Raw genomic sequence first — 14,250 nt, forward strand, 5'->3', positions numbered from 1 at the left:
GTAATCGTAAATAACGGTTTCATTATATGTAAAAGAGCAGTGTTAATACTGTCAATTTTTCACAGAATAAAAGCATACGTTTGGAAACACATGAGGTAAATGATGTCAGAATCTTCATTTTTTGGTGATTTATCCCTTTAAGTATGAAGCAGATAATCAATACATCATCTGCACATGTTGCTACTCCAATGTTCACACTACAGTTTGGAATTAGTTAGCTGTCATTGCTCAATATTATGTGAAGGGACTGTTCGGCCTCTATCAGGCAACAGAGCGTATTTTCATCAAACTGGCCCAGTTCGACCTGCCGTGGCTTAATGTCAAACGTGGCAGCACAACAATGCATTTGTGCTGTAATCCATCACCACTGTTAATTGTCTGAAGCCTTAAAGTACAGGTCTGTCCATACGATTCTATAAAAGTACTCAGACCCTTATAATTGAAATAAACAATATCTCCCAGTTAATTACTGGTCAGGCTAATTAAAGAAAGGCAGCGGTGCTGGGAGAGCATCTTAAATATACCACTACGAGAGAGCTATGCAGGACACAATTCAAACAGGGAGAAAATAGATGGGACTCTGTGTAATTTTGGTTGTGAACCGCAGAGGAAAAAATGTATAATTTAAGCCAGAAATTATTCATTTAACATAAACGCTTGCTTTAAAAACAAAAAGTATTCATTTGAGAGGAGAGTTCTCGTTCTCCCTCTCTCATTCTATCGTTCATTCTCTACTCATTTTAGGAATAAACTGAAGCCAGTGCAGTTCTCCATAATGAGAGAATCTTGTTACTATGCGTCCAGCCGTATCCCTCTCCTTTTATTTTATCTGGCCTCATCTGAACTGATCACTGTGAGGGTGTGTGGATTATATTGAGCCTAAACGGTTTGTTTTCCACTGCTGGTCCTGTCCTCCTCTGTGTCCTTTTGATATTGTTTTACGACCATACAGAGGTGACCGCTTGTGATTCTGTGTTCAGGGGAGTAGCGTCTGGGACTTCCTCACAGATGTGGCGCCATTGTGTGGGCCAGACAGGACTATTTTGCCTTTCCAATCATAATGCCGCTTCTATCAATTTGCATACTTGTTGAATTTTATAGCACAGAACGGTATTTTTGGAGGTTACGCAAATGGCTCGAGTCGCTGTGTGGGTAACATATTGATCTGTTTTTGGCTCTTCAAAGGAATCTCTAAAGGGCGCTTCGAGTGAATTTAAAGACACACTGTTGACCTACGCGTGACTCATGTTTTTTTCTGTTTTTGTTACTACATATATTTAGTTGTCAAAAAAAGAGAAAAGCTTGCTTATTTAACATTATTTTTGATGAATAACAAGCTTCAGTCACACACAAACACAACCACGCAGCATTTCATTTTAAAAACTACAATCACTACAAAAACGTAGCAGACATTTCATCAGCCTGACTTAAATGATCATTTAATTAAAGGTTGAAATGTGGCCTTCAATTTTCGCTCTCTGTTTTCTGACAATACTTTCAATAAACTGCAGCACTATCAAATCACGCAACAAACTCTATTCTAGTCAGACGTACAGACCATGAACTGTGAATACAAACAATACATAAAAATGGCAAAATGCTCAACCTATGAAGTAAATCGTGATGTCTTTTGTTGCCGCAGATCAACATAAAGTAATGACTGTTTTACATTTTCTTCATACTTCACAGAATACAAGTAAACTCTCAATCTTCTGGGAGATGACGATCATGTGTACAACAATAAATTAAAGCATTATATTGCTTCTTTGGCCCGCACACTCATAAACATTCTCCATATACACACACAAACACACACAGAAAATGAACGCGTACTATTCAAGCACAAAGACCTCGAGCTGACACAAACATGCATTGCCACAAAGTTACCACATATGCATAAATACAGTTCACACGCATCTTTTGGTGACGTGAAAACACCGCATTCTTTGCCTCGCCATTTCCTTTGTTCTTGTTTAATGAGATTTTCAGACTGTCTGTGATTCAGTTATGTTGAACAAATGCTCTTCCTCCTCAGTGTTCTCAGACACATTAGCCCAAAACAGTATATCCTCCTGTCAACATCTCAACAGTCGGACCTCCTCTCTGCACTCCATGCCACTCTAATCGCTTTGAACTGTAAAGGAATTGAGAACTAGCATACTTCTTACTGCATATTGTGCAATATATACTGTACACTGCTTATCATAGTGCCTGAAATATAACCGAAAGAGTATGTTTTATGTAATGATTACAAAGATTAATTGCATGGCATCCAATTATATCAGAAATAAATAAGATTCTTTAGCATTTTCATAAGTTTCATTCCATAATAACATTAATTAATGAATTAGGTATCACAAACTAGCAATGAACAAAAGTTTTTCAGGGTTTACAAATCTCGATTCACTTTAATTTCTAAACATTGGGATTTCAAGTAGAATACATTATTATGAGCTATATGAATGAAATTTGTGAAAAGATACACATTTTAGTATACTTGAAATATTTTAATTTAATTAAAGCTGCAGTCTGTAAGTTTTGCCTCTTTGTCGCCATCTCTGTTTGAAAACCTGCAATTGCACCTATTTGCAGAATAATCTACCTTGCGTGGGTTGTGCTTCGGCACGGCTTCAGCGTGAATGAATCTAATGTTTTGAGGAGTATGTGTGTGTGGCAGTCAGTCACCGCACCAATGTGGGTAGTTACTGTCCTTCGCAATAACAGATTCTAGCCTACGTCTTGGAATATATGACCAAAATAAAAAATTTCACCAGATATTGTCATCTGACCAAGTAAGTAACAAACAAGTCTGCCACATTTGTTCTGACCAACTGAGGAAAAAAGCATTGCAAAAAGCAGTGCAATAAATTGCGCTACCAAATTGTGATTTAACGTAAAGATTGGTTAACTCATATCACATCACGTGCAAATTATTATTGTTGTTATAATTTATTCTCAAATTATTAATGTTAACAACATCAGCATTGCATGACTATGTGAATATAATGTGTTTAAGGGAGTATATTTCAATTTCTGTATGGTCTGATCTCTAATTGTCATACCATTCAAATTTCATATTAAGAAATTATTTTAACCCAAAAAGTTAATTATACTCCCTTCGAACTGGTTGTTAAAATACAGTTTTAAAATACAGATCTTGTGTAATCATTTGTAATCAGATAAACTGGAATACAATTTAATTTAATTCACATGTGTTTCATAAACACATAATCCTTTCTGGATCACAATCTGCTATCAGAATGATCAATTTAATTATTCCAGCTTCTGTGGGAATAGGCTATAATTAAACAATCTGCCACCTGCAGGATCATCACATGTGATAGTCGAGTATCCGGGAAACTTCTTTATGTTTACGAACGTGACGTAATGACGCAGCACCATGCTAGTATTTCCCGCAAAACCTACCAGTACCATTTAAATTATAAAACATTATTGTAAGCTAATCATTGTGAATCGGGCTAAAGTAAGGTGATAGTTTTGAACACTGGCTGGTTATGTACTTGCTCAAACATTGATTTTGATAATTTTTAAATAAAAAAAGTTATGGACTGCAGCTTTAAGTGGGAGATAAATGTAATGTTTTCAAATACTTAATTGCATTTCATTGTTATTTAAATTGATATTTTGCAAATTAAACTGAAGAACATTTTATATGTAATTTCATAATTACTTTTATTGTTTTTGAAATATGGTTAAATTGCAGTGCCAAATGTACTGACAAAAATTTATGATAAAAAAAATATACCTCAGTATAAATTCTACTGAATTCAATTTAGCACATTTAAAACATCAAATAAAACACTACAGGTAAAATAAATAAATAATTATTATATTATACTCAGGTACTTTGCTTTATTATGTTATTAAAAGATTATTAAAACATGAATGTAAAATTAACTTCACTTGTAAATGTACTTTAAAGTAAATGTTTTAATTTGACATCATTACACAGTTTACTCTTTTAAAAGTATACTTAAGTGTGTTCGGAAAAAGTCATGAAACTGTACTCTCCTTAAATATACACTCAAGAGGTCTTTTTTTCCTTAAGATCATATTGCAGTTTTTTTTTTTTTTTTACATTTAAGATTTAAATTATGCTACTAAGTGCACATTCAATACAATTTAGCACAATTCTCAGATTTTTATTAGACATTTTTTGGCATCAAAACATTTGGCAGTTTGTTAGTAAATCAAGATAAAAAGTTAAAATACCTGATATTGTTCTTATTTGTCACCGGAAATGGAAGGTCAAGTTCTAATCATTATTTTTATTTTATTTTATTAACTTTAACTGAATATAACTGAAGTCATCAACTGTTTTGAACATACACTGAGTCTGGGCCAATGTTGAACTCACCATGTGCCTGGGCTGCAGAACTGTGGGAGTATCCAAGGGCGAGAAGTGCAGTCTCAACCAGCTGAGTGAAGAGGATGTCTTTCCTGACCAGCACGAACTCGGCATGTTCCTCCCGGCTCTCTCCATCTGATATCATCCCTCCATCCACCTGCTCCACCACACAGAAGACTGGAATCATCAGACCTGCAATACAGGAGAGAAACACGGTATAGAAATAATTAGAGAAACAATGGTCAAATTACTTAATTATTATTGGCTAAAAAATAAAGTCCAGTGACTGAGCTGATATTCTACAAATGTGACTCATTTCCATACTGTTTAAAAAAAATTCCTGTCTGAATCTCATTCGCAACTAAAGCATGGCATTATTTTGAATAGTTGCCACATGCTTTTCACAAGAGAAGTGTTTTCATTAGAAATCATTAATGATTAATATGTTCATTACTTGCATTTGAATAAGGTGACCAGGGTCAATCGCTTGTCTTAGGTTTCCCAGCCCAATGCAAATAGTCAACACGAACAAGCCGTTCAGATTGTGTATCCAACCAGCCATCAAACCAGCAGCATTATACTTGATTAAAGTTATCATTTTTTTTATGGTGCCTCCCTTCACTTTGTCAGTGCAGCTGAGCTGATATGTCCTCAAGTCAATGGACTGCGTGCTAACGGCTGGGTCACTTAATAAAATTAGTTGCATGAGCCTCCAACGGATATGCAAAGCTTTCTCCCTTCAGTGTTTGAGGTTACGGCTCATTGCGCTGTAACTTAACACATTATTTTAGTAGTGTTGGCTTTGTTAACATTTTAGTTAAAAACATTTATGATTAACCTGTAAACTATGTTGGCAAGTGATTCGGTTGGTACAGAGTCCCGTCTTTTAATGGGATGTCGAGATGCATAGTCATTCACAGCTTGTTGAGAAAAAGTATGCAGTATCTAATGATGTCTGAAAAACACACATCCCACCCAAGTTTTCTCTTGTAAATCTAGGCCTAACCTATGCATTGCTTCTTTTTTTTTTTTATATTTCTATGAAATGCTCAAAAGCTTTCTGACTATTAATTAATACCCCTTAGAAATGATAGGTTGAAAGCATTATGCAAAATCCCAGATGTACTAATAAGAGCAGAGCAGTTCAAAACTCTCTCCTAATTTATGCACACACACACACACACTTCCATACAAATACATATACATTCATGCACCGTTCCCCAAGCCCCTTGGTTTAATCAGTCAATTCCTATATTTCTATTTCCTTTCCATTAATCACCCTGGCTTCCAGTTCAGAATGCTCTTATGGAGTGAATTACAGGCCAGGGGCCGATGCCAATTCAAGTAAGTGAATTTCCCCCAACAGGGAAATATAACTGTCAACACACAGCAGCTCCCAGCAGTCCCCCTCTCTCTTTCTCTCTTTCTTTCTAAGTCCCATGGGCTCATCCCTGTACCCTGTATGAGCACGGTTTCATCATAAGATAACAGCATGTGTGTGAAGCCTGTGTCTGACTCATTCATGTGTGTTTGTGTGTGTGTGAGTGTTTCATTTCTGTGCAACACTCACTCTGAGTAAGTCTTTGGGTCTCTTTGATTATATATTTTAATGCACATTAATGCCTGAACATTTTATTTTGAGTTATAAACTTTAACTCTCATACTTTATATAAAGGTGTGACACTGCAATTGACTAAAGCAACGGTAATATTTAAATAATATTGAAATATTATGAAATAGAGCAGTTAAGAACATACTGCAAGCAACAACAACAACAACAAATTTATATATTTATATAATTTAATTTAATTTTTTCTTGATTCTCATAAAGAAAGCTAAACAGCTTTAAAAAAAGATAAATTTAATGCATTAGATACAAATATTAATAGTATAAAAAATAAAGTATAAAGATAACATTTATTCTGTATTCCATTGGCAAACTGTTTTAAAATAATTTGTTGAAGGGGTAAAAAATATAAACTTTTATATAAATATTTCCTGAACACCAGTTTTAAAGCCTTTTTTTCAAGTAAATCCATCTTGTTTCAGATATTTTAGCTGGAAAAAAAAAGATTTTTAGCACTTCAGGCATGTGTCTGAGTGATTCTGCTTCAATGTCTGTTTCGTGTGTGGCCCACTCTCCAGTGTTCCATTGTGGTTTGGAGAAGACTGTTTCAAGACAACCTCTGATTAAAATGAACCATTTGACCTATCTGCCAGTGCACAGGAAGAGAAAGCCCCGCAACTTTCCTCTTCTACCTATTCCAGAACATTTGAAAGAAATGTTTGTTCACTTAGATATTTTGTCAAATCAAATCTGCCTCAGAGGTTTACATCCAGATACTCACCCATACACACAATCATGAACAAATACAAACTATGTGTTGTTAACGTTCTGGCCTCTAAAAAATCTAATCTATATCTGATATATGGCTTTATGATTGGCTACACACATCGTTCACTGTCAAGGTGAATTACAGCTTGACCTTGGTGAATTTTTGGCCCAATGTGAGATATATAACACTTTTGCTGAGGCTATGTGTTACTGCACAAAGACTGTATGTTTCGTTAGAAAAATATGTGTTACGTTGACATATTTGAAACAGTAAAAGCAGTATCCTGCTGTATGGTATGCTATACATCTAAAACTGTAATACAACACACACACACACACACACACACACACACTACCATTCAGAATTTTGGAGTTGGTTTTATAGAATTATTCTCTTATGCTCACCAAAGCTGCATATATTTGATCACAACACAGTTAAATCATTAATAATTTGAAATAATGTATTTTAAAATATAATTTAATCAACAGCCATTACTCCAGTCTTCAGTGTCACATGACCCTTCATTTTAATATACTTATTAGATGCTCAAGCAACATTTCCTTATATAGTCTATGTTGAAAGCTGTTGTGCTACTATCATATTACAATAAATTTTACAAAAGGTCTATTAAATTACCTTTGTTTCTTAGGATAAATACAAGTGAGATAATACATATGAGATAACTGTTGATATTTTTGCCCAGAATTGTTTTTCTTAGTAGTATGATGCTTAATAAATGCAAATCTCTACTTGAACACTAAATAAATAAACTTGTCTTGAAGAAAAATTGCAATATCTGATGTCATATTTTGTGAAAATCTTGATGCTGAATTAAAAAAAGTTCATGTCCATGTTATGTGTCAACTACCCAAGTGTAAAAACACATTTAAAAGATATTCAGTACTCACAGCTGCGACTACACCACTGTATGTGGCAATTCGTTGGGGTCACTGTAATCAATATGACCCCCCTTCTGACACACGTTACTGTAGCAGTCAATAACAGGCTAAGGGGAATAAATCAGGTCTACTTAATTTACTGAGTTTATAGTGGCCACACCACCCCTATAGTAAAGTATGGGATTAAATGTATTAAATCTTGCACAATTGGCAGCTCTTTTAATAATGTCAGATAAAATTAAGCACCAGGACAAATGCATAGCTAGATGTACAGTTTTGATGTTTTATTATTTTTTCTGAAGCTTTGACAATTATCTCACTAATTAAAAAACAATATATTTGTTGAAACATTGGTGTAGAGGTTAGAATTTTTGGTCTAGGCACATTAAGCTGCGGTGCTAGTGTGTGGTATTGCAGAAAAAAAATATATATATGATATAAATGCAGTTACAGTCAAAGTTGTGAGTGTCTTACCACTGAGAGGTCTCTGTGGGGCCCCATTGTGGCGGCTGCGGTGACCTGTGGGACTGCCGTTGAGCTCCAGACGCCCCATCTTTGGTGGGGGGCCGCCGATATCAGGACTGCTGCTCCCACGTCGCTCGGGGCTCTCCCGTAAACGAGGGCTCTCTCCTCCGCCACGCTCCATCCCCCTCCACACTACAGGGGGAACACCAGCCAGAGGATAAGGACCTGAAACAAAGAGAGGGGTCGACAGAGACCTAATGAAATCTCAGCCAATATCAATGCATACACTTTCATATGAACAACTTGTTTTGTATATTCAATAAAAAAAATGAGTTGGAAAAAACATGGGAATCTTAATTATACCATAATATATAATATAATTATTAATCCCCCCCATACCCCAGAAAGAATTGTGTGATAATCCAAGAAACCCTAAAGCGAATCAATTGATATAACATTTAAGTTAAGATAAAATTTTATTTAAGAACTTATAAATCACTAATTCAATTCTATTAGCATTTTTCTTCAGAAGTTTTCTGATCATGAGACTCTCAAATCAAAGTATTCTCTGTTGTTGACTCTTTCACAAACTGAACAACAGGGGCTAATAGAGAACAACACAATGACATCAAACTCTATGTCCTGAAATACAGAGAACTGTTTAAGAGGGACGCTGGCATCTTATCAACACTATCACCAAAACAAAAAAGCAGAGGCCCAGTGTCTCGTTCTGCTCCAGCATCTGGGGAATGTAAATGAATGTGTATGTGCATTTAAATGTGTTTGTGTAGCCAAAACGACAGACCTCTAGGCAAATATGAAAGCAAAGATGCTCAAAATGTTTTCATGAATTATTAAGTTACTTTAAGTTGTTCAAATGATATCTGTGTATGCATGCGTGCAAATATAGTATTTTCTGAATGCACATAGCGCTCCATGGGGACAACTCTCGAGGGTCTTTGTTTTTCAGCCAAACCTTTAATATTGGTAATGTCCATCAGAGTCAGTGCCAGGCTGTATTAAGCCCATGCCAAACGTTAAAGACTAGGAACAAACTCCCCACTGGAGTGCTTTTATTTGCATATTACTTCCTAAATACAGAGGGATTCTGATGGATGGATGGATGGACGGATGGATAGATAGATAGATAGATAGATAGATAGATAGATAGATAGATAGATTAGATAGATAGATAGATAGATAGATAGATAGATAGATAGATAGATAGATAGATAGATAGATAGATAGATAGATTATAGATTAGATTTCAGTGTCCACCCTCACTGCTATTCTTCTCAAAGTGGTTATGCAGAAAACATTATTCTTTTCTCTGGCCCTGATGAGAAAAACATCATCATGGAACATAAAAAAGTCCAAAGAGAATTACAAGCTGGAGCTAAATTTTTCAAAATGAATAATAAATTTAAAAACATTAGCCTCTGCGTGATTAAAAAACCTAATGCGGGTCCAGAAATCAAGTGTCTGAATTCTTTAGAGTTTAATAAGCGGGTGGGAGGAAAAAAACACTTTCAGAGCATTTGAATGGAAAAAAAAATGTGTTAGTGTGCTGCTGAGGGAACAAGAACTGATGGTCCACACTGTACTTACACACACAACACACGCACACAGAGAAAAGAAATTTACAGAGCCTATGAGACAGTTTAATAGAGCTCAAGTGTGAACAATACACTACAACAATGGACATGCATGCTTATGAAAACACACTCGCATGTATATACAAAATTAATAGCACCCATTAAACACAGCTTTCCAATTAAAACTGATATTCCCTCAGTGTGCATGCAGCTATTATTTCTCATTTCTCTTGTGCTAGTCATGCCAAAGTTTTCAAAATGGATCAAAGTTTGAAAATACTGCACTTCAGTAACAAATAAAACACTAAGTCCTAAAATTATAACAGATAAAACCCACTTCTATGAGCAAAAGCACTGTGATCCACTTCAACTGTATGAGACGAACAGATCTGCATTTAATTAACAGCTCGTCTACGATGCGGGCTTGCCCATTAGACTTGCAATCCCAGGGGTAAAATAAAATCTCTTCACAAAAAGTGTCTCGAGATGTTTCAGATACTTGCACGGAACCGAGCGAGAAAATCTGACGGATGAAACCACAAACGGACACAATGGCCATTGTACTTGATGCGTTCAGTGCCATCAGTGACACTAAGAGCTTTTCATCTGTTTGCCTGCAAGTCACACTGTATTACAACCCTTAAGTCTTTTATCGGTGTTAGTTCATCTGGCACTGATGGGTTGTCTTTGTTCCCTCCTTCACTGGGCTTCACAGGTCTAAACCTGCCTGATTTTAATGAGTCTTCTGATCCCAATCAAGACCTTGTCTGAATCGTTTCTCCCATCTCTATGCCAATCTCTCTCGCTCTCTCTCTATCTTTCTGATCCTCCTCCACCCCGGCAAATATTTGATGGGGAGATAAAACAGCTCCAGTTGTCTGCCCATCACTCACGGATGGAGATGGCAGTGGCTATGCAAAGACAGTGCTGTAAAAGTTTCTTCTGGTCAATACACACCTGCTGTAACTAATCAATACAATATGGAAGAGGCACTCTCACAGTTATGATACACTACTTTGGACACTTTTGCAACAAACTACTGTGATTCAAGGTTTTGGAAATCATGAACTCAAATGTGAGGTGAAAGAGATTGTGTGATTATGCTGGTAAAAGCTCTGTAATTCAGCACCACAAGATCTCATCCAGATTTTGCTGAGCTAACGGTGAGACGGCTTCATCAAAGCTTTATCAACAGAGAGTGTATTCCTCTATTTCATCAACAGATTGGGAAAAAAAATGACCGAATGACTCATTTATTTATTTCTAAATTAAAACGAACCATTAGAAGATTATAAAGCATAATCACATGAATTACATTAGGTTATTAAAGGGAGAGTTCACCCGAAAATGAGCCTATTTTCACTGTTTATATACCCTCATTTTTGCAGAACACAAAGTAAGATATATTGAAAATGTCAGTGTTGTTGTTTGTTTCATTCATTTTTTATTCTCCACAGAAGGAAAAAAAGTCATGCAAGTTTGGAACAACATGAAGGACTGAAAATGATGACGGAGTTTTATTTAATTTACAGTCATCATAAAAGTGTAATTGGACTTGTTTAATCCCCGTCCTTCCAACTGTTCAACATCAATTAGAAATAGAGATAAATGTCTAATCAATGCAAGTTATCTAGAGTAATCAACAAAGATTATGAAGATAAAAAAATGAAAACAAGATCTTGATTCAAGATTAAGAAATTGCTTAAAGTAAGGAGATTAATAGCAGGAAGAACTATGAAATATAGGTTATAGCATTTAAAATAGTACAGCTATTTTATAGCTATGCTAATAAAAAAGCATACATAGTAACCAGCCCACTTGACAAATGACACGCAACATGAAACTGAAAGATACACAGCACCTTACATTTGAGTGTTTTACCAATAGGTATTCACCACCAGATACACGGTTTCATTTTTATTTGTAATGGCTTGCAGCCACACATTACAAACATAACTAATGACTGTTATGTTTAGGGGTAGATGAGAGAAAGCCAGACGAGGGAGTGGAACAGAACTCCGATCCCATGAGATTCAAATTTCCAAACTACGACGACCACACTGCAGAGACTCTCTCCTAAGCATGCGATATACGTTTTCTGCTAACCCTCCTCTCCCCTCCACATTGCACTCTTTTCTTTGGCAATGAGAGTGGCCTCTGCCAGTTGTACCACACACAGGAAACTGAGGGCAGTAAACGACACACTGCTGATCTGACTATACTCACACTGTCAGTCAGTATACACAGAGAAGAGAACGATATTGAGAGACGCTGAGAAAAAAAGCAGAAGGTTGGGAAAAAAAAGAGAAGGAGAAATGTTGACTACAAAGATGACATTAAAAGCAATTTCACAAATTAGGTATGGAAAAGACTGTTTGGCAGGACAAGGGTGTCCAATTTCTTGCTCGTTTCCAACTCAGAGTAATAAAAGCCCTTTACCCGACTTCAGTTAATAACAACTAATAGAGCCACGCATGCAAATGAGCAATGAGATAAAGCCGTGTGTTGTTCAGAACCTGGTGGTATCGTGGTATCTTTGTGTTGACGACAATGTTAAGGCGTTTAACCTTATTGACCAGGGAATAGGGCTGTGATACTCATTTATTGCAGGGTTATTAAGCATCGGCTCAGTCAGGGTATAGATAAGCAGGTGAAGATGGTTGAGGGATTCGTATTGAAGGCCCCTCGGTGTCTCACAGGTGTGTGCGTTGGGAAGGGAAGAATACATAGATAGCAGCTTATCACCCATGAATTTGATGACAGATCAAACTGTAACCAAGACAGATGATTACACTGGAAATATACATAGTAAGACAAGCTCAATACTGAGACTTTCTTGGATGTATGAGTAAATATTCATATATATATATATATATATATAATATATATATATATATATAATATATATATAAATAATATATATATATATATATTTATTTTATCTTATGATTATATGAACTAAAAAAGTAATGTCCTGTTAGATGGAAGGAATAAGTGTTCATAAGATATTACTGAATTGGCAAATACAGTTGCAATAATGTGGGTGAGTTCAAGTGTACTGGACATGTGTGGAGAATATGTTGATTCAGATACGAAGAGAAAGTTCGACAGATCATCCGGGAAGCACATTTAGTTTGCTAATATACATCTTAGACAGTAAAAGATAAAGAGTGAGCAGCAGTTTATTATGTTCTCCCTAAATCCCTTGCTTTCTGACTCTCACATAGACTATAACGGACAAACACAAGTGTACACAAACACTCAACACACAGAAACCACAGAGCAGGCTCACTGCTCTGACACTTCCAGGGACCACACATTGACTCACAAAAATCACACATGGTAGACTACACTGAGCAGGGCTATAAAACACACATGAACACACACACACACAGAGTCGGTGACTGCGGTCTGGATTTAGGTATGTAGTGTTAAATGGTTTGATATATATTTATATATAAATATATATGGGGCTAGCTGTCACACAGGAAAGTTGTCACTAGGATTAAATCTCAGTAAGGTTTTGAGTCAAAAATTCAGTTACAAAAATGTGTGACTTTTCTAGCAGTGGTTTTACAAGGTTTTAAACCTTTTAAATTACATCCTCTAAACTAAACTTTCAAATTTTGATACCAGTAATACCATGTTTGCATAGTAAGAGTCAACTAGCCTAAAGACATTTGGTGTGAAAGGCTGAATGGTGCCCTCAAGGCAAAAATAAATTTCAAGTTGTCATATTTTAAAAAAAAAGGTTTAATAATCTTACAATATTAAAGACAATATTTGTGGGTTAAAACAATAACTTGATATTTGTACAATGTAGGCCTACATTTTAAACTTTGGTTGTTTTGAGAATTTTTTTATGGTTTAACTGTTTGAATAATAAAAAAAAAAGTTAATTAAACTAAAGAGTTAGTTGATAGGGTGCTTAATGAGAAATAAAAGGCATGACAGTATTTTTCTATGGTCAATAACGATCGAAAAGCTTTCGTCTTAGCCGAGACTTGATGGATGCAATCCAGAAGCTGACAGTGAAAAAACATATCTCTGAGAAAAAGAAAAAGAAAAAAAAATCCCGAAGAGAAAAAATGTATAGTTATTTATTTATTTAAAATAATAATAATAGTGTTAAACAAAATAAATTTGCTAAATCTATAATGTTATCAAACTCGAAGGAATCGCGTTCAAATCCAAATTAGGCCTTGACGAGCTATTTGCTGCGAATTAATATTAAGCCTATTCTACTAAACGAATATTTCTGGTCCAGCGAGTTTGTCTTCCGGTATAGTGTTCCAATCCTGCTAAGACACATAATATAAAAACAGCAATGACACAAACACCTGTTAACTTTACAAATGTGCATCTGTGAATCACTGTTTGGAACCCTAAAGCCCGGTTTAATCCGTCAGGGACCTTCCAGCGGAAGAATGACGTTTCAAGTATTTGAATAATAAATAGGCTAATGCTTTACTGAAATTTTGTCAAATATCAGAGTTATGAAGTAGCCGGTTTATAAAAGCAACAAGGCACTGCTATTGTAATAGGCTCACGTGGTTTCTCGCTGTGTGAAAGGTATTTATTTATTT

At 35.6% G+C, this 14,250-nt stretch overlaps 1 protein-coding gene across 1 annotated transcript in view; it reads right to left on the bottom strand.

Annotated features, from left to right (window-relative positions):
• Positions 1-8,315, bottom strand: part of LOC113098281 (DNA-binding protein SATB2-like) — a 31,078-nt gene extending 22,763 nt beyond the window's left edge. The window contains exons 1-2 of the mRNA XM_026263298.1: positions 8,079-8,315; positions 4,379-4,561 (exon numbers count right to left, since the gene is read on the bottom strand). Coding sequence (XP_026119083.1) covers positions 4,379-4,561; positions 8,079-8,250 — 355 coding nt within the window. The 5' untranslated portion in view covers positions 8,251-8,315. The remainder of the gene's footprint in view (positions 1-4,378; positions 4,562-8,078) is intronic.
• Positions 8,316-14,250: the final 5,935 nt, after the last annotated feature.

Source organism: Carassius auratus, unplaced genomic scaffold, assembly GCF_003368295.1.
Source record: "Carassius auratus strain Wakin unplaced genomic scaffold, ASM336829v1 scaf_tig00216490, whole genome shotgun sequence".
NCBI lineage: Eukaryota > Metazoa > Chordata > Actinopteri > Cypriniformes > Cyprinidae > Carassius > Carassius auratus.